The following is a 27,171-nucleotide window of genomic DNA, read 5'->3' on the forward strand; positions in this document are numbered from 1 at the left end:
GAGTAAAAGTTAAAAATGGGACTAAGCCAAAGTTTCCTCATTATATTCAAAATTTGTTGCACTGCAATTTAATCAAAATATGCACCAGCAACCAAACAACATGGTTAAAGACTCATATGTTCTAGCTTTTTCTCAAAATGGAAATATCCTATTTTACATTTGAACCCTGTCAGGTATCTAAAATAGCTGCTTTTGTTTTTTGAGTAAACAGTAAATGAATTACTTTTTACTTTTACTAATTTAGATTTATAGAGCAGTGATTTTACTAGTCTTTAAGTAATTTTAATCTGAGTATACTTGACTTTTACTTTATTCTTGTACTCTTTCCACCCTTGGTTATAATCTGGTTTGAGCCTCAGAGGCCATTGGATGGCTCTTATCTGTGCTGCTAAAGGGCCCCTGGGCAGTTTCTATTTCCTCTCCTTATCCAGGCCTTCTCCTGTGTTACTGAGCCTGTTAAAAGGTAGTGACAAAAGAGGGATACCCCAAAGGAGATTAAAAAAGAAACTGATTTTATTACAAGTATTTAATGTTTCTAGTTTGCAGAAATAGAGTATCTTTGTGCTGAAGACCAATAAAACTGTCACTGCTATAAACCCACACTTAAGTGGTTAAAGGGGCCTATTTTGTAAACCACATAACCACTTTAACAAGACAGGGTCTGCTTGAATGTATTTCTGTTTTAAACATTATTAAATATGGGAAACCCTGCACTCCCCACCAGCTGATGGGAGAGCCCCGTGTGTGTCCACTGGGGGCGCCACTGAGCCCTCTCACATTCACATACACACTCATTGCTGTGATAAAGATGTGAAAATGGCGGAGTTACAAATGCTCCTGGAAGAAGAAATTCCAGCAGGACGAAGCGCATTATTGGACAGTTTCACCAATTTGGAAAGAGTCGCGGAGTACTGCGAGAGCAACTATGTCCAGGTAGGCTGTCAAGGAAAGACGGTGTCGCTTTTATTTTTGGGGCTGATGCTAACGGGCTAGCTGCGGCTAACGCCATCGTTGTGATGCAGCCGTGAACTAGCTGGCTAGCTTGCCTCAGCTAGCGCAAAAACAACCCTCTGTCAGGGCGTTTTATTTGACAAATAACTCTCAAGTCATAAACGCCCTTCTTTGTCGAGGTCAATAGATATCAGCCAGCTTTGTTTTATTGTATTTCTTTCGATATAACACTGTGTGTGAGTTGTACATCCACCGTGTGCTAATGTGTTAGCCAGCTAGCCTGCTAGCCAGCTCTGGATCACCCTACGGACTAAATAAGCAAACAGGCACCGTGAAAATCAATTTCCCCTGCCCTCTGCGGGATCAATCACTGCCTGCTTCAGCAGCCAGCTGATCATTCATCGGCTGGAGATGTAGGACGAGATATCAAGACAGATTAATCTCTAATGAGCTGTGGTTGACAGATGAAAACCAGCCGTGACAGTGTTACCAAACTGATTTATGATGTAGCATTGAAACACCCCCTTAGCTGCATAATGCAACCCCACATTTTGGCTTTTAACTGCGTAAAATGCTCTGTTTGCACCCTGTGTGAGTGTTTTCTGGTCTTCATTCATAAATTGGGATAGTAGTGTCATTTTTTCACATGAGTCAACGTTTCCTGTGAAAGATTGTTAACGTTATTTTGCAGCCTGTGAGTGCAACAAGTCCCATTCACAGCTTTAGATTTGGTATTTTCAGGTCTGAGCTCTTATTTCAGACATTTAGGTTTTTTGAGCCTCCTCCTACTAATGGCTGGGCGAAATGAACCAGAGATCATGTCTGGATTATTCATCTGAATGGTGATAACACAGAATATTCGTTGATATTTACATCTGTAAAGAAATTACAAATGTGTCACAATACCAGAATTTGAAACTTGAATGTGATTCTAGTTAGAAGGAAATGATATTGAAACCTGTTTCATACATCGGCAAGTAAATTAGAAGTCATAGATGAACAGTTTTGGGCTCATTTTTGAGAGAAGTTAAAGCAGGGATTAAACTGAAGAGGAGTAAGGGAAACGCCTCCCCACATTAAAATGATCTAACACATAAAATGATAGTTTCCCACCTTTACTAAACACTTAATATGCATTATATTTTGGTCAATAATCACGTTATAGTTGGTGGTTCTTTCTGCAAGCAATCTTTTTACTGAGTGTCTCTTTTTAACCCATCTTGAAAAAATAGAAAAAAACTCCAATGCACTCTCTTCAAACATTAACATGTTTTTTATTAGGCATCAAATGCTTTTTAATGTTTGAACAGAGGGCCTTGGATTTTGTTCTTTTGTATTCATCAACTCCATGTATCCCATTCCCAAAGAAACTTATTACCGAGTCTCTGAAGCACTCCCTTCTTCAGTTTATTTTACTCTATTTCTTATTTGAAAGTGTTTTAATATATGTTAAAAACTTGATATGTTGCCCAGCCCCACTCCCAACCCCTGATTTACACGCCTGTTATCACGGGGGTTCAAATTTAGGACCACGGTGTAAGCCGAGAGAGGGTCTGACAAAGTGTGATGCTGAAATTTGACATCCTTGAAGAACAGGGCTGATCAGGTCTGACAGGTTGTCCTGCAATGACGGCGGTGGTGGCAGCCCTTGGATGTTGGCTGCTTTCTCGCCTGGCATGCTGCCCTGTTTTCTCTGCTGCTGTCAGACGGATTTTCCCACTTATAGATCAGCTGGACAGAAATATTTGCTGAAGGGATATTGTATAGGATACTTCACCTCTCACTCTTAGCTTTAGTTTAAATCCTCACCCTGCTTGTCTGTCTCTGAGCCTGGTTTTGTGCACCATTAGTCACACAGGAGTGGACACTTGTTGAACTTGTTAGTTTTCATAAGTGTTCTTCAATTGTAGACACTTCTGTGGTTAGGATTGTGGAAATGTTTGATTCATCCTGTTGTTTTACATATCCTACAGGTGTGTGCACTCGGATAACCTTTATTTCACATGTCTGATGCCAAGCACAGTCAGGAGATATTCTCTGTTACTTTGAAGAACCTCTTGTGGGATTTGAGAAAACTGAAGTGAGCCTATAGTTAGAGAAACAGCTGAGAAGAGGTGGTGTTTGTGCATATTGCCGCCCTGCAATATTTTCAGCCAGAAAGAGTTAAAAATACAGACGACTTCTTCCAAAACTCATGCATGCTTTTGATTAAAGAAACTTGAATACAGTCTAGTGGCAGCTCTGCTGCAACCCCGCCTGATGGAGGGGCTTTAGATTATTATTGATTTGGAGGCATAACATTATTGCATAACAATAAGAAGCAAGACGTTGCAACCCTGGGAGTTTCATCCAAAGGAGTGTTTAAATTTGTAGTAACAAACTAGGGCTGAACGATTTGAGAAAATAATCTAGCCTAATTGTGATTTTCTTTTTTTAATTTAACCCAATATTGCAATTGCGATTAAATTTGCGATTGTTAAGTGCATAGCGTCTCTACTGCAAAAAAAAAAATGTTTTAAACTGGTATTTTGACACAACAAGTTTAAGGTTCAAGAAATAATGCACCTTCTGCGATTTGTAAATTGCAGCAGATTGCATTAGTTTTAATCTAATCTGCGATTAATTGCCCAGCCCTGTAACAAACCCTTAAGGCTTATTTTACTGTGAGGAAGGAGACATGGTTGAAATGAATAAAAATAAGAAAATATTTATCACAAAAGCACATAATAAAAGACAATAAAAGTGCCATTTATAGGAAGACTCCGTACATTTACATGCACTGATAAGTTAAGCTGTGGTTATAGCTCGATTAGGATATTTGACTAGAATATTGTCCTTGTCCCTGTGGACAGGACCCAGGGGAAATCAGTTTATTGACCGCAGCAACATGCAGCTTTTCTGCCAGTTACTCCTGAACCTTGTTCCAGTTGATGCAGTTAACGGGATACAAGTCAGACAACAAAAACATGAACAATTTTACAGCTACATATATACATTTTTTAAACCTACTGCTCATTTTTGTTTCAAATATAGTGTTTATGAAGGCAGAACACTGCAACTTCTGCTTCATTTAGCAAATGGTGGAGCATGCCCAGCAAGGTTATTATAGTTTTGGATTTTTCATTAGTTTTTATTTTTATTTCATTTTTACTTTTTGTTTTGAATTTCATTTAAGTTTTTATTAGTTTTTTTCTTTTGGTTTGTTGGTTTAGTCTAGTTTTTATTTTGTTAAAATGCTTCGTTTTAGTTTAGTTTTTATTAGTTTTAGTGTTAGTTGTAGTTTTATTGGCAAAATGGGGAACTTGTAAGGGGCAAGACCCAAAAGGGCTCTTCACTTTTCTCTTTATTTACTTATCTATTTTTTTTCTTTTTAAGATTGATTTTTGGGCTTTTCAGGCCTTTATTGGATAGAGGAGGACAGTAGATAGAGTTGGAAACGGGAGAGAGTGGGGAGAGACATGCAGCAAAGGGCCACGGGCCAGATTTGAACCCGGGCTGCCCGTGTACATGAGTCGCGCCGTAGACTTGCGCGCCCCGTTTGTCTTTATTTATTTAATTTTTATGTTTGTATACAACTCAAGACCCAAAATGACGACAGTATAAAGTATTTCCAAACAAAATGAGGTGATTTTACTCTCTCCAGGCTTGGGTGTCCATGTCAGTCAATCTGCTACTGTCAAAGACTAAAACTAAGGAGCTTATTGTCTCTAATTTTATTTTATTTTAGTTAGTTTTGTAAGTACAGAATTAAGTTTCAGTTAGTTTTTATTTTTTTGTGAAGCTTTAGTTTTAGTTATTTAGTCAGTTTTAGCTAATAATAACCTTGATGCCCAGAATGCTCAGTCCAGATTGAAGTCCTTTTGATGTGAATACTTGCAAGATTAAGTGGACCCCCTCTCAGATTAGCTAGGCGTGTTAGTCAAACCTAGAGAAATGAAGAAATTACATGTTTTACAGTAAGATTAAAATCTTGAAATGTTAGTAAAAGTCCAGTTTTAGTTGCACTAACACCATAAAAAATCTAATTGCATGTAAATGTATGTTTCTGACAAAAAATAGATTTTTTCTGCACTTCTACCGAGATTAACTGAACTGTTTGTTTAGAGAGAAAGAGATCTCTGTGGATAAATCAGCTCTTCTCTAAAACCTTATGTATTGTGAACATCCTCGACTTGGTCCTTAACTTTAAGGAGGACGTTTTACTTGACATGCCAATTTGGACTGGTGTCAGGGTCAGTGGAGACCTCATTAGCCTGATTGGGAATCAGCTAGATGTGGAGGATCAATTGGAATTAAGTACAGTTTTTCAGCTGTGAAATATAATCCTGTTTTGGGTATCACAGTGTCTCTGAGGGCTCATTGAAATCATCTGAAAAGGTTTCACACTGTTTTAAGGATTTGATGTACTGAAAATAGAGCAGTGATTGAGGATTTGTAATCGGTACTCTGAGTAAAGTTCTTGGTATCAGGAGAGAAAATTCTTATGATTAACACCACCCTGCTGCTGAAGTTATATGGTGTTTTCTCCTGTTACCAACCTAACTCGTACATCAGTTTCAGTAGTTTTGTTCGTGCATCCACCCTCTGCAACAAAAAATAGTATCGCCAGTGTATTAGCGAGTCTGTCTCATAGATCAGAAATGTCTCTTTTGTGCCCTGCAGGAAGCAGCACTCCTGACTTTCACCACATAACCTGTTTGTCTTCATGCTCTGGCTCTGCTGCTCCCGCCTCACCCCCTCAAATGGTGCTCTTTATTCACCGGCTGTGCCTTTGTGGTGATTTAAGGGATTTGAATGCTCCGGATTTCTGCAGAAATGTATATTACATCACAAGCTTTCTGAGTTTCACATGAAAGAGAATAGACATATTACCGCCGAGGGTGCTGCTGTTTGAAATCATGGGGACCCCCTCTGTTTGTAGTTTTAATCCGTGTCTTCTACTCAGTTGATTTCATAATTATCTAAGAATAAATAGACCAATAAAGAAGATGTAAATCAACTCTGATTCAGCTTATAATTAAAGCTCTAAAGTTCAGTGGGACAGCAGGACAAAAGTTGGGTTGCTCTGTAAAGATAAATCTATAGGGAGCACTAGATTTTTGAGGGTCCGCCACCACAGTTTACCATCACTGTAAGTTTAAACTGAAAGAAACAAGTAAGATCGATCAAAAAGTCAATATGCAATCATAAACCAAAGGCAGATGTGACCCAGATTATTCTGTAATCAATCAAAACACAAAAGAAAAGCTTGGTCTGGACTTAATAATGAATGTCGATGTTTCATGGTTGCATGTGTTAGTTTTAGACTCAATAATATTGCAGAACATTTCACTTAATAACATGTCAGATAAAGTAAAAATGCAAATCACACCCACCACAAGCCCCAAACAATTTAATCCATTTGCCAGGATATTATACAAAGAAAAGCTTCAAATCATCAAACTTAGAGAAGCAGGAAGTGTGCTCTGGCTTTCTGCATAAAAGCACCTAAATGATTTGCTGCCCTAATGCTTTCAATATTGATTCATCTCTTGATTCTGTGTCTTATTTTTTAAAATGAGAATACAATTAAAAACACATATATACCTCAATCACATGCAAAAATCCTGAAATATCCTGAACTTTTCTGAGTGAGCTACATTTGTTACAAAATCTAATTATAATGTGGTGAAGCCTTTTGGGTTTCCTACCTCATCAGCACATTCTTCACTTTACTCTTTCCCTGCAACAGATGCATCAAAGTCACAACAAAATTATACATCTCAGGTGCAAATAAGCAAACATGTGAGAACATAAACGGCATGGTTATTCTCACAGATTTGACCCGTACTTTTTTATGCAAGGCCTCTAGTAGATTTCCCATGTAAAGTCGGGGTGAGCACAGTAGGAAATCTTTCATTGACATTGTGATTTTTTTCAAACTACACATAGCAATGATTAAAAAAAGGCAAAAAATCTCACAGCACAGCACCACAGACTGTTGGTCTGTCTCCCACTTCTATGGCATTATTTTTACGTCGTGCTGCCACCATAAAAGACATAAAGACTGCCTACTAGCCTCATCTGACGGGGACAGTCTCTGGCTGTGAGGTGAATAAGTTAACAAACAATCAGGAGGATTTCAGGGGAAGTACTTCTCTTCAGACTTGTGGGTGTACACATGTAGAAAACACTAAAGTCATTGCTGCCACATCACAAAACTGCATCTTCTAACATTCAAGTTGTTTAGTCTTTTTTGCTTTGAAATTAAATCTAAACTGAACATTTCATGGCTCAACAAATTGCTGAATTTCAGGTTTGTCTAAAACTTTATATGTAAAATCAGCATTAAGGTGCCGTATAAATATTCTCTTTACTGTTGAAGCTACCTGTATTTTGGAGCTTTATGATTTTTTTTCAAAGTTAAATTGTCTTTTTTAGTGACAAAACAGTTAAAACCCTGCAGGTAGGAAGTTTACTGCCGCTGATGCATTGTTAAAGCTTCAATCCAGGTATTTTAGATTAAGACACAAGCAATATTAGCCATCCTTTCTGTAAAAATGTTTTGATAAGCAATGATTTACAAGTCTTTCAGTGATTCAGACTTGTATAGTGTGGTTCTGAATGCTTTAGAAGGATACAGCTTCCTAGCAGACATATTAGCTGATCTGTCTGGCCTTTGATGCTCCCATTGATGTGCCCACGCTGAACCCACCCGACTAATTCCCCTGCAGACTCAGTCACACTGACTGCTGCTTTATTAACCACAGCTAATCGAACATACTGACTTTTTTTATTTTTTTAAACTTGGCTTTAATCTTGTGTCTTGTTACTGAAACTCCCCCTCCTTTTTTCTGCCACATATTTCATTCAGCTTCCTGTTTGTGACCTATGTCTTATCTTTTACTCACTGCAAAATTTCACTTCCAACTCTTTCCCCTGTGCAGTCTCCAGACAAGCAGAGGGCTCTGGAGGAGACCAAGAACTACACCACCCAGTCTTTGGCCAGCGTAGCCTACCTGATCAACACGCTGGCCAACAATGTCCTGCAGATGCTCGACATCCAGGCGTCGCAGCTCCGCCGCATGGAGTCCTCCATCAACCACATCTCACAGGTTGGCTGAAAACGGGCAAACCAAACTTAGCCGAGAAGGGCCATGAGATAAGATTAGATCTTCTGCCTACAATTTTGGCATTACTCTTGGCTTTATTTTTGTTGTAGCCTTATGAGTAGTAAAGTTTTGCTGAAGAAAGTGCCTACACATCTGTTTGTGCATAAATTATCATATCTGCAGTGTATGCAAATCCTAGAGCTGTACTCTGGTTTAAAAAGATCTTTTTTTGCATTGATTTCACAGTGAAGTTAGAGTTTTTCTTCAGTCGTTTTCTCATAGTAAACTCGCTGCAGCCCTTAGGGTTAAGACACTAATAAGCTGCAATTTTATCAGATTCTTAATTTAAAAAGCCTGTGCTAGTTATTAAGAAAAGTCTCATTTCCTCAGACGGTGGACATCCACAAAGAGAAGGTGGCCCGGCGGGAGATCGGCATCCTCACCACCAACAAGAACACGTCCCGCACACACAAGATCATCGCCCCAGCCAATCCCGAGAGGCCTGTGCGCTACATTCGCAAGCCCATCGACTACAGCATGCTGGATGACATGGGCCATGGAGTTAAGGTGGAAATCATGTCTCAGTTTTTATCACTTAGATGAAATTGTACAGTTTAATTACTGCTGCTAGAGGAAACAAAGAGTCTTAGACTGGCAGTGTTTTGTGATTATATTTATAGTGAAACATTTTCTTTCACCTCCGGAAATTTTCAGCTCAGGCAAAGCAATCATTAGCCAACTTAAAAAGTTAATTAGATTGACTGTATCTTAATCTTGGAAAATGTTTAATTACTCTTTGTTTGTGTTGTTTTACAAGAATACTTGCTGATTTATGTGAAAAAGTGTAGTTTCACTTCTTTAGATCTTTAGGTGCATTCAAACAGATGCTTCGAGGGTCAAATATTTAAGTTGTACTGGTTTCTAGTGCTTAATTTTAAATGTTAACATGATAAACACACCTTATTTGTGATTGTGCTTGTGTTAACTGGGTTCTGCACTGCACAAATGCAAAAGAAAGGACTCTCAGAGGTCAGCTAATCTCTGCTGGGTTTCAGTGAGAAGTAATAGAAGGAAATAATCAATGTCTGCGGCTTTGCAGCAAGGCGGGAAACAGAAGGGCAAGAGTTCAGTTTATTATGCTCCTTTCTACCGTTAACAAGTGCCTGTGCTGTTTGATTGTATTTAACATGATAATGAAAATGAATGATTTTTTAAAAGCTAGTTTCTATGCTGACTCTCTCAACAAAGACAAGCTTGTTTTCGTTAATCGAATCACTTGCTTCCACCTTAGAAGAACAAATTCTTCAGATTTCACAGTGAGCCATTGTTGCCTGAGTCTAACCAGCTTGGCTTTATGGACAACATGCATGAAAAATTGTTTTTCTCTCTCTCACTTCCCTAACTAATTCTCTGATTTCTTCTTCTTTCTCCTTTTCTGCTTGCCTAATTTTGTCTTTATAATCAACCCTAGTGGTTGCAAAGGTTTAAGGTAAGACTTTTAAAGAGGAGGGGAGGGGTTGTGACTTTTTAAGTTGAAGTGCTGTGAGAGCCATGTTTTATTATGTTTTGTCTGTCTGATAATTTCATGAAGTTTGTTTTTGTTTGATTGGTTTGACATTTTGGGAGTAGAGCTCAACAGTGACCTACCACTTTTTCAGCAGATCTGGTTTCAGAAGTAAATTTCCCCATTTAAATCCTCCATTGATGTTTTAAAAAATCTTTATTTTGACTTTTTAAACTTGGAACCAAGCCAGCCAGATGCCTGATGTGACTATAAAACATTTGATCGATGTAAAAACAGAAAATAGAGAAAAGACAAAGGTACACAGATTTATGCATCATTTGAGCAAACTACATATCCCACAATCCACTGGGATGTACGTTCTCAGCCAAAATTTACAGGAATGGTAAACATTTCAAGGGTAGTAGTGAGCTCCATACATCAGTGGCATCACTGTGACAATGTAGGACTGTTTGCAGAGGTGGAAAAAGTACACAACTACTGTACTAGAGTAAGAGTACAGTAGTTCTGGTTAAAATTTACTCAAGTAAAAGTACTGATCTGTAAATCTACCAAAAAACAAGAGAAAGATCTTCAATCAGGATGTTCAGGTAAAGACCCACCTCTATTTTAAAGTCAAATACACTGCAAAAAAGTTCACTTTACACATGTAGGGTTAAATTGATCACTTTTAAAGGGTTTATTGATCCCAACACATAAAGTTAAACTACACTTTTGAAAGGGTTACATATCTTACAATATGACAACCGCTGTAACTCTTGGCAATACATACTGATAAGAATATGCACTATGCGGCTTAGGTAACAGGCAGGAACTCTAACTCGGTGGATAACTTCGCTCATGGTGCAAATTTGTCTAACAACAAAAACGACAACGGTCCACTTGAAAAATGACCAAACCAACCCCAGCAGGGATCACTGTAAAACAGGTAATAGCTTCACAAATAAAACACAGCTAAACACTGTGCTGAAGGGCATGATGGGAAACTCTGCCGACACATACCCTAGATTTGGAATACAGTGTAGTCAACAGAGGTATTCAAGTGAAAGTACAGGTACTCTGGTTTTTAGTAGAAGTAAAAGTAGTGATATCAAAATGTACTCAAAGTACAAGTACCACTAAAAACTACTCAATTACAGTAATTTAAGTAAAAGTAATTAGTCACTTTCAACACCTTGTGGTTTTTGTAGTCTAGTTCTAGTGCAGCTCTCCTACCTACCCCTCCAAACCCACACCACCTCATCAAGCATACCTAGGCACAGCGCCTGCACACATGCGTTTACACTGACCAAATAGAACCAGACCCCAGGGTTAGGTGTACTAGGATCCAGTCCCTAATGTAAAACCACCCTGTGATTTTCTTGAAATTAGGTTGATATCATTCTAACCTGTGTCCCTGCAGGCGCATTTACCATCGTTTTACAAGGTTAGCTTGGATGGTTAGGGCATGATGACTTATAATCCAATCCACTCAGGAGAAAATGAATGGGATTTTTAGTTCTGGAGCCACACTGCTGATCTCTGTTGCACTCGTTAGCTTCTTGAGTTGAGTTGATCAGCAACACTCTTATTTCTTTCTGCTTAATATGAAGTGGAAGAGGCTAAACTTATCCAGCTGGAAGACTGTAAACAAAAGTGGAATCAAAGGTTGAAAAAATCACACTATGTAACACTTTAAATCTCATTTGTTTAATCTGATTTACCAATTTATGGGGATTAAACAAACGAGATAAAAGGCATTAATCAATGAGCTTTGGAAGGTCTAGTCTGTGGGGTTTGGCTTCCGTTAGGCTTGCTATTTCTCCCTTTTTCCAGTTTAGAAAGGAAGCTAAGCTGACTGAGTCCTGCGGCTAATGATATTTTTTCACCAAAAGGAAAAAATGTATCAGTTTTCTCATCTAAAACAGCAATGAAGGAATTTTTCGTCTCAGAATGTCAAACATTTCCTTTGTAGGACAGACTTTAGTAGTCAAAGTTTCAATTTCTTCTTATTTTCCTCTCTCTAAAGTTTTTCCACATTCACTCTCTCCTCCCACAGGCCAGTGCTCAGAACATGAAAGCCGGAGGAGGAGGTGGACTCCCTCGCACCAATCCCCCCACACAGAAGCCCCCCAGCCCGCCCATGTCAGGGAAAGGGACCCTTGGGTATGTAACGCTGCCCGACACCTTGATGCGCGTTCAGGTGGTCATGATGGATGCGGAGTTGTGTCCGTCAGAGGCTTTTCAGAGCATAGCTGTGTTTTGGTGTAGCTTTTGAAAAGTAACCAGCACCCCTCGGAAGGACCCGGTTGCCTTCAGTTTCATCATCACCCCTTCACCTCCTTGTTTAATTAGTGTCCTCAGGGTGGTTTGAGATAAATTTCAGTACCAGATCTCGTCACAGTGGTATGCTTTGTTTGGGGATCTTCTGTGCTGTTAGGACGGGGTCTCAAGTATCCCTTTTTCAACCTAATTGGCTCCATTCTCACTTTCTTTTCAGTGATTTTCTTTTCAAACTGCCTGCTGAAATTAGCCTCTCTAGGGTTCCTGCTTAAAAAACATGCCATATAATTTTGAGGAAACTGGATTTTGAGCACTATAGACATGTTGCAAATGCTGAAATGGTTGGTGATTCAGTCACTCATCTTCCACACAAGCTTGTTCCTCTTTTAGTTGGAAGTCTGGAAAGAGGAACACTTCATGATCATGTGTCTTCTGTTTAAAACAAACATGCTGGTAAGAAAAATCAACATGAAGACAACACAACACAGGGAAAGGAAATGAGACTTTGAAGTTTTCCCTTTTAAGAGCACTAATCCGACAAGTGTCACAACTAAAGAAGACAAGGTTCAAACTTAAAGGCTGCATTCTGACTTCAGTTATTAATAGACTCAAGACAAAATCATTTGGAATTTTACTTCCATGTTTTTACTCCAGCTAAAGACAGTTCAGAGTTTCAGTCATGTTTACATGCAAAGTAGCTCTGTGGTTGTGGCTTTATCATGGTCTTTAACTGGACTGCTTCTGTTGCTGTGTAAGATCCCCTACATTTCACTTTTGGTTCAAATACCATGCACTTTATCGGCCTAGCTTATGCTGATATCTTAAAGCAGACAACATCGCAGCTTAAGTAATGCTTAGAATTTGTGCTTTTTGACTTTGGGGTCAATGCCTGGTGCAGAGACTGTGGAGCATGCCCAGAACACACCGCCCAGTTTATATCCTATTGAAATGCATACAAGAGTAAATAAATCTCCCAACAGCATCACCAAGGTGTGCTGGTCCAAAAAATTGGTTTTAGTACAATTTTAGTTGGTCAGGTCAGGTCCTGTACTGCTCTGCCCTCCCGATCTGGCCAGGCCTATGCCCCATCTCTCCATGTATCTTCCAAGCTCCTTGGGTGTTGTGGAGGGGCATGGGCCGCCCCTCACTTCTGGACCAGCCCACCGGGCCCTGGACACCCGGTATGTGGTGAGCTGGATCAGGCCTGGGAAAGTGCACCAGGTGCCCATAAAAGTGCAGCTGACCCTTCCCATCCTCACTCTCCTGAGCACGTCAGCATTAAACACGTGGTTTTGCTAACAATACCCAAAAATGCACAAAGGAGTCCAGCTGACACCCTCTGGCCGTCAGCCAGCATCCAGCCCTGACACAGTAATTAGACGTCTTCTACCTGCATGTAGATTGTTCTTTCACTATAACATTTTTAAGCCTAACAGTAACAGATCCAGAGCGTTAACATTTCTTTTGTTTATTTCTATGAGCTCTTTCTGTGTCAGAATGCACCCTTCCTATTCAGTTTCAGAAGTAAAAGGTCAGATATGCTCTCAGAATAAACATCTCCTAGACTTCTCTTCTTGTAAATACTTCCTTTTTTAATTCTTTGCAAGACACAGAGATGTTTCAACGCAAAGCAGGCAAGAAATAATCAGCCAGCTTTGCAGTTCTATAGGGACAGCACTTTAAAAAACTTGCATGAATCTGTGTAATCTAATAAATGCATATTAGGGAAGATTTTGCGTTCAGTTTCTAGTCCTCAGCCTGACTTGCATGCGTTGCACGTGTTTGTTTTGTGGGTGGAAACCAAAACAAATATGATGTCAGCATGCAAAGTTCATTCAGAAAATGCAAAAGCCTAAAGTGTGCTTTAGTTATAGTAACCAAACAGCCTCTAGCTACAAACGCTGACATTATAAATGAGTCAGAGTGGATTCGAAATATAAAACAGTCAAATTTCAGCAGGCAGTTTGATCTCTCGAAGAAGAAATAATGTAATTGATTTCGGGAAGCCCCTTCTGTTGTGATTGAGACAGTTTTAGCTGTCTGTTTTTCAGGTGTGGAGCTCTCAACTCTCGGGGCTTCAACCTTTTATTGGCATTTGTCTAATGCCAGGGCACAGGAGGGAAATATCACAAAGGTCACCGACAGCAAATCAACTGTTCTTTGTGGCAGCGCCAATCATGGTGGGAAATTACCGGCAAATATCAGCTGGATCATGTTGAGTTTTGTTCACTGACAAACTGCAGGCTCAAGACTTAATTTAGCTTTAAAACCCCTGAAAGAATATATGAGGAATCTAAACTAAATAGGCCTGACATCTGTCATTACATGTGCTGTAGAGTCTATTATAGATTAATTTAGTTTTATAAACTCCTGGATTTGAAACTGCTGATTGTTTTTATGATTGCAATCCTATCTCTATTAAATATATTCTTTACCTCTAAATTTTTCACCTGTTATGCCAGGGGGATGAAAGAAAATTGCAAAACCAATCCAAAGGTGCCACTTGAAGATAATTGTCTTTGTCAGGTCAACCTAAAAACAACCTAAAGATAAATTTCTTAACCATACAACATTTTGTAAGGGAATATTGTTGGTCAGTTGTTACTACCATATTTAATGATTGCAATGGTATTTTAACATACAGGACACACTGAGTTAAAGCTGCCTGTGATGAGAATCATCATTGACAGTAAGAGCCTGTCCATTTTTGCTCAGAAAGGCCTTTTTTTTTATGTGTTCTCTAATTTTCGAGCACAGCATGTCTAGTCCTCCCTAATTACTTCAGCCCAGTTCACAGTGACGCTGAAAGCTGTGATATTTACACTCCTCTGACGTTTCACCTTCACGACGAACATTATGGAGGTGTAAAAGGGGGGCGAAGTGACCCCCTCTGTGTCTCTGGAGGTAGTAACAGAGGCGTAAAAAATGAATGCCACGTTGCAAAGGGAAAAGCGAGCATCACGGCATCCCGGGGGCAGGTATTATCATCACACCTCCATGTATCATTGTGAAGGCTGTAAGGCCAGGTTTGAAATAGAATATCATTAAAAAGCATGAAAAGCTGCAAGCAACGTCAGTATGCTTTGTTTATGTTCTGTCATTGCACTGATGCAGAATCGTCCACATCTGCATTGCAATGCATCATAAATGGTTGATTTTAGCTCCCTGAATGACGATGGGCTAAAGATGTTACTCCGTTGCGTTATGCAAATGATATTTTTCTCTGATTTCTCCTAAATAGTCAATGTAAATGAAAGTCAGTATAATTTTCAAGTCAACTGTTAGAGCATAACTCAGATTTTATTAAACAAACCTCCCAATGATAACTAAAAATGCACTGTTCCATATTATTATGCACAACAGAGTTTCAAAACATGTTATAGGTTGTAAAAACTGAAAATGGTCATTTGTTGAATTTGTAGCATTAGGAGGTCATATTTGCTGAAAGTTACATGTTAGATGTTAAATAGGTGCCCTTCTTTGATATCACCTTCACAATTCTTGCATCCATTGAACTTGTGAGTTTTTGGAGAGTTTCTGCTTGAATGTCTTTGCAAGATGTCAGTATATCCTCCGAGAGCTGCTGTTCTGATGTGAACTGCCTCCCACCCACATAGATCTTTAGCTTGAGGATGCTCCAGAAGTTCTCAATAGGATTGAGGCACACTATGAGTTTCTCTCCTTTTAAACCCATAGCAGCCAATGACACAGAGGTCAGATCCTTCATAATCCACAGTATTTAAAGGTAATTTCTCACCCTGATTGAGTGTCTCTCTCTTTATAGGAGATTTAATATTGTTTTTTATTGTGTTTATTTCTTGTCTTAAAGCTGGAGATGTTTTCTGTTCTGTGTGTCTGACTGTTGAAGGTGTCTCTTACCCTGCAGGGACTCTGATAGTGCAGCACATTCATGTTGTGTTTTTGTCACCTGTGGGACCGTCCTGGGTGTCAAAGCTCTCTCTGTGTTTATGCAGGATAACGTGTATGTTCGAGCTGTCTGTGTGTTGACTTTGTGAGTGACTTGAGCGTGTCCGTCCCTTCATATTGACCTCCAAGGGTGGGTGTGTGTGTGTCAGCGTGTGTGTCCCTTCAAGACGCATGCCGATCAACCACAGCTCCAACCCTCCATGATGCACCTCCTGCCGCAGCCTGAGGCTACGGGCGGACATCTTTACTTGTGGATTTTAATTTAATCCTTTCTCCACTCTTATTCTTCCTCTGTTTGTTTATGAAATTTTACTTTCAGTTGTGTGTTTTGTGACCCAGCCCGCCCACTCCTGGCTGCCCCATATTCCTCATAGCAGTGTTTCGCCATAGCAACAGTGCTCAGAGTTGGGTCACCCCGCTGTGTCAGCTGGGAAATTTACATACCAGCACATCTTTTCAAGCCCTGGTCAATAAACCTCTGGGTTGTTGTTTTTTTTTCTGTCACCAAAAGCTACAAAGCGCTGCTGTCGTGCTAAAAATCACCTCATATGTTTCTACTTGAGAATGTGTAGGCAGGAATTAAATTCATATCGTTCTGGTCCCTTGAATATTCTCATTCATAATCCTTTCATGCTCTCTTGAGCTTTTGTTTTTATTTGCTTCAGTCCAGAAACCTGTTATTGCAGTTCAGCAAGTATGTTTTAATTCTGACATGCATCAACCAGACTTTGATCACATGCATTATTAGAGAACAGCCTTATTAAACAGATGCATTTAAGCTTGTGGCCTTCATCAGGGTCATCATAAAACAGTTTAAAAACATTGTACCAGTATGGACTTGCATGCTACAGCAAGGAAAATGGGTCTTTCTATCATTTTCCTGCCCATTTTGGTCGAGAGGTGTCAGTCGTGTAAGAGACACAGCACTCATGCAGGCTGTCTGAAAATCAAGCCAAGCTTCTCAAGCATCCAGCCTGAAAAAGGTTCTAAGACAGATGCATCGGTACATCCCTACTTTCTAGAAAAATAAGGCTTAATGGGAAAGGGGATGAATAAAACAAACTCGTAAGAAACGGCTTAAATTTTCCTGCTATTAGTGTTAAAGATAATGCATCAGAAGACTTCTGTACATCAGACTTTTTGCCGCCGTTTTTCCAGGTACGGTCCCGTCCCATTGAAAAATAAAAGCTCAACGACCCACTTTTCTGTCCCATGTCTTAAGTCAGGGATGTCAAACTTAATCACAGTAGTGGCCGAATTCTGAATTTGGTCCAACCTCAGGGCCGAGCAGGGTCCACATTTGACCATAAACTGTCAACCTCATTTTCACCAGCAATGAATTATGGGTGGAAAAGCTCTAGCACTGATGATAAATCATTTGAAATTGAAAAAGATCAAAATTATAAGTTTCAAGGCTCAAAATCTGAGTTAGATTTTCAAACATATTAGCTCAAAAGTTCAACACACGGCATTTGAAGTCAAAATAATGTTTTTAAAAGGCAAATATATGAGATAGAAAGTTGAACTTATGGTTCTTAATAGTCAAAATATGAGATAAATTCAAAATCATTGGTTTAAAATGTAAAAGCATGAGATAAACATTCAAATTTTGAGTTTGAAAGGTCAAAATATTACTTAAAAATTAAAATTGGGGATCCCAAAGGTCAGATTATGAGATAAAAGTCAAAGTAAGGAGCTGCATGCATCAAAACATGAGAAAAAATTCATAATCATAAGATTTACAGGTCAAAATATTACTTAAAAATTTAATACTGAGGATCTAAAAGGTCAAATTATGAGATAAAAGTCAAAATTGTGAATTGAAAAGGGTCAACATATGAAATATAAAGTCAAAACCATAACTTTGCGTCATAACTGTGAGATGCAAAATTAAGAATATGAAATGAAAACAAATGAATTTTACTGCATTCCTGACTTTTTATGTAATTATTTTAACGTTTTACTTCTTCTCATTTTTATGACTTAACAAGGATATTTTAAATCATCATGGTTAAGTTTACATTTTTAACTGGAGGAAATCTGTGGACCTCACAGTGGGCGAATTATGATAAAAATGGGATAGGATCTGGTGGGCCTGGTGTAACTGTACCATGGGCCGTATTTGGCCCGCAGGCCTTGAGTTTGACACCCCGATCTTAAATGAAACCCACATTACTGCCTCTTCTGTGCTCGTAGATAAAAGATCTTTATGTAAGAAGTGTGTTTTTTTAGCCGACAGCAGTGACTTGTCCTGACTCCACCCTCCAACACCTGAGGATTCACCCCAGCCAACCCCAACGTTCACCACCTGTCACACCCCATTTTTTTAAGTTTGCACTTGTTTGTTTCTTGCTCTCCTCCTCCTCCTCCCCTCTTCTCCCTTCACTTCTTCTCTGTGGATGCCCCCTCCCTACTCCTCCTCCTCCTCCTCCCCCCTCGACTCCTGTCCTCCTGACCCTCTCGCAGGCGACACTCCCCATACCGGACGCTCGAGCCGGTGCGTCCACCCGTTGTCCCTAACGACTACGTCTCGAGCCCGACGCGCAACATGGCGCACCCCCAGCAGAGCCCTGCACGCACTGCATCCGTTAATCAGAGGAACCGCACGTACAGGTACCCCCCTCCCAATACCCAGCATGCCTCTGTACACTTCTGAAACACGCCCCCTTCTTACCTTACCTTCTTCTTCTCCTGTTCTACACTTTAAGCGAGCCAGCAGCTCAACGTGCCTTTTCCCTTTTTCTTCTTCTTTGAAATAACTCCTCCTGAAACTGTCACCTAACTAACCCCCTACATTTTTGTGGAATATCTTCTAAATTCTTATTTTTCCACTAAAATTAACCTTTTGTGCAGTGGGGCTGGGCAGTATTTTCAGATTTTTTATGGTATATTCTTATGATTTAAAATGAAATTATGTGTAAGGAGATAACATTCAAATTGCTAAGGGAGAACTACCGACTGTCATATTCTCGTTTTATTCAGGAAGCAATAAAATGATAGACAAAACAAAACAAAATTTGAAGTCCCAGGCATGCAGTAGTTGGTTATTTATTGTATTCTTTTTGCAAAATTTGTAGACAGACTCCTGCAAGGACAAAATAACCCAATATTGGCCGTCTTAGACTCTTGTTTTTATTGCTGTGGTATTAGACAGACTCCAGTAATGTTTGATTTGCACTAGGATCATATTACAGCTTTTAATTCGCCCAGCCCCATTGTGCAGCTCCGAGGAAATACTCCAGTTAATTTGGAAATCCCTCACCTGTTTCCTCTCCTGCTGCTCGAAAAAAGGGCAGAGAATCGAGGACGAGGTGGAAATTCAGAGCCGTATTTAGCACGGCTAGACGCAGGTTCCTATGGAAATAGTCATTAGATAGACAGTGTCGCCCCCACAGTCCTGTCAACGCAGTGTCAGCTTGTCTCTCAAGACGAGACTCTTTCATCCCTAACTCACAGACATATCCACAGATTCCCCTTCCAGCCTTAAGAGGAGTAAAACCACGAGCTTTGGGGGTGAAATCAACATGAAAATATGTCGTCACTGCGCCACATCTGTTGACCAAATGTTTTTTTGATATCTCTGCCCCGGAAATAGACGAGATAACGTTCCCCTGACTCTCCTCTCAGCACGAGTGTTTATCTGCACCGCTGCATCCACAGCTCATTTTGTTCATCTCTCAGCCATGCGCTCTTTTCTGTGGAACAGAAACAGTCTGCCCCATGTGTCTCGATGCTTCCAGCTTTAACAGCGTTGTCATATCTTTGTCTTTGTCTTCTGCGTCACCTGTGTTGTGTGTCCTTGGTGAGGCTTCCAGCTGCTTCTTTTTATCACTGTGACATAGTCATTTCAAAGGCATAACAGCTCATGCTAACACATCAATGCTCTTGAGGGTGCCACGTTATTAATGTGAGGTCTACAAAGGCCAAAACACAGCTTACCTGAGCTGTTTCATTCCAGGATGATTGCATAACCACTGTTGTTTCTACGAGAGCATACAGAAGGAATTAACCATGATACTGATTTTTAATGTTCAGTTAGCTGCTGTTTAAATAAACCAGCCACATCTGAGCCCAATATTAGTGCAGGAACTTCTTGAGAGGCTGAGGAACAATTTCAGAACCTTTCCTGATGCAAGAAATCGATCATTTGGAAGACTAAAGCTGGGGCTGTGTTGCGTTCTTAAATCATAAAAAAAAAAAAAGATCTGCAAGGTGAACTGTTTCTTATGACAGGTTCCACTCTTTTTGAACACATTGTTTTCTTGTGAAAAAAATGTTCAGAAAGTGCAGTTATAGATCAATTTATTTGAGCATTTTTACAGACTTCACTTCTCTGTTAAAAAGCGGAAAATAAAATCTGCAGGGGGATCTTAAAAATTATTCAATGTTGATAAATCAATGTAGCCAATATTGAGACTTCTACAAAATATGAAAACATCTTAAATGCAAGGCTATAAAGTCTTAAATTTCATTGTTTTTATCTTTGTTTTATCTTTTTAAGCTTTAAAATCAGAATTTAAGGATAGTATAATTATCCTAAAACTTTGACAACCTTGGCCCATTTTTTTGCCACTTTTAACCGCTTTTCACCCTTTTTACCCAATATAATCCCTTTTTTGGATATCCATATACATTTTTGCCACTTTGTTTTTTTAGAGCTCATTTGCTACTTTTATCCCCTTTTGCCACCTTCTTTATTACTTGTTGCTATTATTTCACCTATTTTTACACTTTTTTGCATTTCTCTATCCATTTTTGCCACGTTTATCCCATTTTTGTTTCTTTGAACCCATTTTTGTAGCTTTTATCCATTTTTGCCTCTCTACATCCACCTTTTACCAATTCTATCTGCCAGTTTCTGCCACTTTTAACTGATTGATTCTTTTTAAACCCTTTTTTCACAGCGTCAGCCTCTCCTTTTTTGCCACCTTTGCCCATTTTTGCCACTTTTCAACCATTTTTACCACATTTTGACACCCTCAACCAATTTTTGCCACTTTTTAACTGCTTTTAACCATTTTTATCTCTTTTCAGAGTTCCTTATCCATTTTTGAAACTTTTATCCCAATTTTTTGTTTCTTTGAACCCATTTTTGTCGCTTTTATGCCATTTTTGTCCCTCCATATCCACTTTGTACCATTTTTTTGTCAATTTCTTCTGCTTTTAACCTGTTTTGATACTTTTTAACCCCTTTCCACAACTTTAGCTTCTCATTTTTGCTACCTTTTAGTCTTTTTGCCACTTTTCAACAATTTTTACCACAATTTGACACCCTCAACCCATTTTTGCCACTTTTTACCCACTTTTTACCCTTTTCCCCATTTTAACCCTTTTTTAAAAAGATATCTGTATCCATTTTGATACTTTCATCCCATTTTTTGTTTCTTTGAAGCCTTTGTAGCTACTTTTATCCATCTTTTTTTTTTTTGCCTTTTTCAATTTTTTGTTTTCCCCTTAAATTTATTTCAGTTCCTTCTACTTTATTCTCTGTTATCCTAACGTTTGTCCACATCATAGCTTATCTATAAAGTCTGACATTACTTTCCAAATGGTTTAGCCAATATGCCTTTTTATTAAAATCTTTGTTTTACTACAACATGCAAATAAAATATGGTTATCACAGATTAACTTTATAATTAACCATGATTTTCCTCACCTCCAAGGCCCCACTAGTCTTGCTGGGCCCCTGAAAGCCCTATACTGTTTGACATTTCATAAACAGTTCATTAAATCTGAAAAATGAGCCCTGGTCCTCTGTACCGAGAAATCTCATGTGCCTTTAATTTTTGACTATTTACTGCACAAAAATGGTGTTAACTTTTCTAAGTTCAGGTCTTAAAAAGTCTTCCATTTGATTTTTAAAAGCATGTAGGAACCCTATAAGTCCAAATAGGATTGTTTTTATTGCTCCCGAGTTTAGTCCCTCTGGCTCTGAAGTTCCTGGAATGAAAAGGGCGAAATATTAACGTACATCAATTTGAGTGTGACAAACAAATGCCAGCCTAGCACAGTTGAGTTCCAAACCTGCAAGATTAACATGAAGTGTGAGTGTACAAGGGTGTGACTGATGGTGTCTGAGTGTTTTTGGTCTCACGTGTTTGCTACAATACTCACCACCAGCAGTGGCAGCAGCGGAGGCAGCCACCCCAGCAGCAGTCGCAGCAGCAGCCGAGAGAACAGCGGCAGCGGCAGTGTGGGCGTGCCCATCGCCGTGCCAACCCCAGCCCCGCCCTCTGCCTTCCCAGGTAAAGCTTGCCTTCTGTAGATGACTAAATGTTCTCTGTGTGAGAAACTAACTTGACTAATGTTTGTTCAGCATCTCTGGTTCCTTCATGTTCTTGTGTGACTGTCTCTGTACGAGAATGTGGAGGAACCCTAATCTCCTTGACTCCTTTCCTCCCTGCTCACTCTGATCTTGTCTTGACTCCCTCACTTCTCCTTTCTCTCCTTCCTTATTTTATTTTATTTCTACCCGCTGCTTCAGCCCCTGCCCAATCCAACCCTGCTAAATCTACCCCCAACACCGCTACTACCCCTGGACCCCCCACCTCCGCCCTAGACGGCCCCCCACAGGCCCCCAATCCCCCTGTAGAGATCCCGCCTGTTCCCCCACCCCCTCCCCAGCTCCCTGCCTCTGCGGCCCCCACTGGCACAGGCCCCGCTACTTACGGCAACCCTGCACAAGGTGAGTGTGACCCCTGTGGGAGTAGCTCATCCACTCCTCTGCGCACACCCCCAGCCTCCATCCCGCCTCCCCTGACATTCATTCTCCTGCCTGAAAGACACAAATATGTTCATCCACCAGCATCTCATTACCCTGCCTATACAGCTTCCACCAGTACCTACTTATTGAATGTTTAAAAATTTAAGATTCCTTTTATAAGGACATCAGCCTCACCTGAATAGTGGTAGTAGTATAAGGCAGATCAGCACTGTGAAGCAAATTAAACCAAAATGCAGCACCTTTATCAGCCAGATTAAAAAAAAAATACAGGTCAACAACCAGCAAGGTATCATTAAGGCCTCAGCACACTGAAGCTGTTAGTTTTGTCCAAAATGTATAAACAGGAAGGATAGAGCCAGTTTGTTTTTAAAGTCCCTGCAAAGTGAAATCCAAACTTTGTGTCTTAACACACTAGATGTGTTGAAACAAGGTTGCTGTGAATATTTGAAAACATTGAGATCTCAATGCAGTCTGTTGTTAGCTGATAGTTGAAAGTTATCAGCCAGCTATATGCTGTTTTTGTTCACTGTGAAGTAAATTTCCCAAATCTATCAGCCACGGTGGCCTACAGGTCATTGAAAGTATCCTAACAGAGATAAATGTGCCAGAAAACAGTAAATTTAATCCTCATCTTCTGTTTCACTGCTCTGACACAGAGCCAGGCAGCTGTACTCTGATCAGAAGCAAATTTTTTCTAAAAGGATCATACTACTTGTGAGTGGGTGTGGCTTCAGCTTATTCAACTGACACACCCACACCATCCTAGAGCAGATTTTAGTCATTTTTCCTGATTTTCAAATCTTAATGTTATGAACTTAGAGTAGTTTTTTCATGACTGAAATTTGGTCTGGTGGTTCAGAACACAGTGGACTATAATACAACAAAACTAAAATAAAGATTTTTTTTATCACTTTACAGGGACTTGAAAGGAGTGAGAGAGCCACAGAAATACCTTTACTCTTTTTTATCATTGCGGTACCAAAAATTTGCCACATTATATGTGTGTACATAGCAAATGCAGATAAAATGCATCGTACAGAGTGCGTATGGTTCAGGTGCATTAGGTTTTTTTTTGTTTGTTTGTTTGTTTTTGGAAATGGTGAAAAATTTCAGATCCAAAAACATGCATCCGAAAATAACGGACTCATTGTGTACCAAGGTTAGAATTGTTTTGAATTTTTCGTTAGTTTTTATATTTATTTAGTTTTTACTTTCTTTTTTAAATTTCAGTTCTGTTTTTATTAGTTTTTTTCACTAGTTTGTTAGTTTAGTTAAGTTTGTATTTTTTAGTGTAGTTATTGTTAATTTTAGTTTTAATCTTAGTTTTAATACTTAACTCCTAAAATTAACTGTTGTTTGAAACCTTAGATCAAATCAAATCAAATCAGCTGCCATCAAGGAGTTTTTGTTCCTGGCTTTATTTTATAGGGATGTATGATATTGGATTTTTGCCGATATCTGATATGCAGGTATTTACAGATTAGTTTTAGACAATATTGACATTGATACTGATATTTAAATATGTTTTACATAACTAAATTTTCAGTCCTTTGAAGACAATTTAATGTTTGAGGTTGATAAAGACACTTGTTTTCTTCAAACACACTTTAAAGTTTAAAGAATGAGGATGAATAAAGAGAAAGATCTCCACTTACATAGGTCTGTAGGTCCAGCCTATAACTCCACTAATTTATTAGTAGTTATGGTCAAGTTTACAGATGATATATGCTGATATTCAGGACCAAAATATTGGATGTAAATATAGACAGAAGTTTTGGTATCTGCCTATACCAATATCAGGCCGATAATATCGTGCATCCCTTTTATTTTAGTCATTTTTTTCAACAACAGAGTTGAGTTTTAGTTAGTTTTTGTTTTTTGGGAGAGCTTAGTTTTGATTTATTTTCAGTTAACTGAAATTATTTTTAAAATTTTATTTAGTTAATTTTAGTTACCTATAATAACCTTGGTCAACAAAGACTTTAAGTTGCATTATGATGCGTTTATATCCGAGTTGTTAAAATTGCCATTAGGCTCAGGCTAATGAAGCATCATCATGATGCGTCCCAATGTGATTTGAAGAAAAAGAAATGTTATATTTTAGCAAAAGGCTTTGGAAGCATACCAGAAGTGTAACTGAACTCTACATTCAGGACTGGAATGTATTGACAGGCAGGATCCATACTGGGTTCACTACTCCGTGGTTTTCAACCCTCTATACATATCGGCGCACTAAGGGTTGTTCTGTCTCAAAAGTGAAGATTAAACCATTGAGTTCGACACTCACCATAAATAGTTCAGGCACAACACCCCCGTCATCTTTGGTAAATGTTTTGATCTAGAGCCCCCTGGCAGTGGAGTTTATAGACTGTGTGTTTAAAAACCTGATTTAGCTGCAGATAGTTGAATTTACTCTCAGAAAGCCACCTTTGAGATATTTGCTTCATATGGAAAGATGCACGACTCTCAGGAGCTGCAAACCAAATCAAATACCTTTAAAATTCAGTAATGAGAAAAGAAAATTCAATTTAATGAGACACTGTGGACTGGGAGCTCTTATCTGCTTAAAGGAGATATTTTTTTATTTGGGTAAAATCTCAGCTTTCTTTGCCTCAAGTCTTTAATAAGAAGTTCAACTTTAAAGGTCACAGCCGGGCATTTCACTTATGAATATTTAACAGAAGTGTCTGAATAACCTAAAGTCCCGATCGTCTGGCCAGTGTGTAGCTCTTCTGCCACTGACCTCATTTTTTCATTTCACTCTGCTGATGGATTGCCCGCTCTTCATCCCTCACAGCTTCTCATCAGCTGCCCGTGTGTTGACGATGATGTTGTTGCTCTGATGTTTTATGCATGAGCGCTGTGGTGAAGTGCTTGCTCAGTGAATTCTTCATTCATAAGAATTCATTCAGCTCTTTATATTGGTTGTTTGTGTGGCTGAATGTTGTAATTATCGGTTAATGTGCATGCTGCTGCTAATTAGTCATTATAAAGATGTTTTTGCAAGGAGATAAAACTTCAGACGTAGCACAGTTTAATCAAACAAAGTCAGGTTAAACAAAATGGAGTAAAGGACAATAAGTATTCAAATTAATATATGGCAGTGATGAGTTTAAAAGGGTTAAAGGTTATATGTAGATACTTCAGCTTTCCCAAGATCTTTGTAGATGTTAAAAAACGAAATGCTTATTTTTTTAATTAAAAACCAAACTTATTTGATGCTAGCAGCTTAACTTTCAACTGCAAGCTAAGGAAATGACAGTTTTTGCCCTCAATTTTAGTTTTTTTTTTTTTTTTATTTTTACTTTGCTCTTAAAGAGCATGAAATTTCCTGCAAAGCAAAACAACACCATGACCTTCCTGTCCAGGCTATCAAATTGAGGGAAAACAAACCCAACTGTTCCTTTTTGCAGTTGTTAACAGCTCTCTGCTGACCCCTGCTGTTCCATTTAGGTGCTCAGTTCTACAGCATGAACAGGCCTGTGCAGCAGCCCCAGAACCAGCAGGTCGGAGGCTCGCTGCCGTACCGCCGGCCTTCGTCTGTCACCGGTCAGCCCAACATGGTCCACAACCAGAGCCAGCTCAACGGGGGACCACACTTCGCCCAGAACCAAGGTACAGTCGTTAAATAACAAGAAAGACTTCTCATTTTGATGTTGTAGATCTTTCTGGTAAGCAGGTTCCTGAACATAACAAACATGCACATTTACCACAAGCTGTTGTAACAGAAATATGTATCTTGTCTTGTTCAGGCTTAACCTAGTGTAGCAATGATTCCTTGAATTTTTTATTTCAATAGAATCCAAGCATTGTGGTATCCCACTCACATGTGTTGTGTATCTGCTTTTCTAATATAAAGAGCTCATGGTTATTTTCATTAACTTTCACCTCCTCAGGAGCTCTCTCTTGTTTCATTTCTAGAAAAAATGTGCTTAATCGCATGGCAATCCTTAACTTTATTTGGAATATACATTTTTGGTATTGAAGCATAACCAACTAAGCAGATACAGTGTATTTAAAAAGTATTAAGACCCCCTTCACGGTATTCAGTTTTGCAGCCTTATGCTACAGTCGAAAAAAATCAAGTTTATTCTTATTAATCTACACTTAGTATACCATCATGACAAAGTGAAAACAGAATTTTAGAAATTTTTGCTAATGTATTAAAAATAAAAACCTAAAATAGCACACTGATTCATCCCCTTACTTAGACAGAAGCTTCCCCTCAGTGAAAAACACATGGAAGCTGCTTGGCAACTAGCTTTCTTGTATTTTGCTGAGGATAAGCTTCTGTCTAGCCACTCTGCCATAAAGGCCAGATCAGTGAAGGGCTGCAGTGATGGTTGTCTAGAACTTTGTCCCATCTCTGCACAGGATCTCTTGAACTCAGTCAGACCATCAGGTTCTTGGTCACCTCTCCTACTGAGGCCCTCCTCCCTTGATTGCTCAGTTTGGCAGGGTGATCAGCTCTTGGAAGAGTTCTGGTTGTACCAAACTTCTTCCAATTACAGAGGCCATTGTGCTCTTAGGAACCTTCAGAGCAGCAAATGTTTTTTTACACCTTTTCCCAGATCTGTGCCTTGCAGCAGTCCTGTCTCTGAGCTCTGCGGGCAGCTCTTTTGACCTCATGGCCTGATTTTTGCTCTGATATGCATTATCAGCTTTGAGGCCTTCTTTAGAGAGGCGTGTGCTTT

General features: G+C 39.2%; 1 protein-coding gene across 6 annotated transcripts in view; it reads left to right on the plus strand.

The window, feature by feature from the left end:
- The first annotated feature begins 778 nt into the window (after positions 1 to 778).
- The window catches only part of abi2b (abl-interactor 2b), a 33,887-nt gene continuing 7,494 nt past the window's right edge, over positions 779 to 27,171 (plus strand). For 2 of the 6 annotated variants that reach the window (XM_041781853.1, XM_041781856.1), the window contains exons 1-7: positions 779 to 933; positions 7,878 to 8,045; positions 8,433 to 8,609; positions 11,603 to 11,709; positions 18,220 to 18,366; positions 21,874 to 21,998; positions 25,931 to 26,092. In XM_041781853.1, the coding sequence (XP_041637787.1) occupies positions 817 to 933; positions 7,878 to 8,045; positions 8,433 to 8,609; positions 11,603 to 11,709; positions 18,220 to 18,366; positions 21,874 to 21,998; positions 25,931 to 26,092 (1,003 nt within the window). In that variant the 5' untranslated portion in view covers positions 779 to 816. The remainder of the gene's footprint in view (positions 934 to 7,877; positions 8,046 to 8,432; positions 8,610 to 11,602; positions 11,710 to 18,219; positions 18,367 to 21,873; positions 21,999 to 25,930; positions 26,093 to 27,171) is intronic. The other 4 variants (XM_041781855.1, XM_041781857.1, XM_041781858.1 and 1 more) reach the window with 2 other exon arrangements.

This window comes from Cheilinus undulatus, linkage group 24 (genome assembly GCF_018320785.1).
Source record: "Cheilinus undulatus linkage group 24, ASM1832078v1, whole genome shotgun sequence".
NCBI lineage: Eukaryota > Metazoa > Chordata > Actinopteri > Labriformes > Labridae > Cheilinus > Cheilinus undulatus.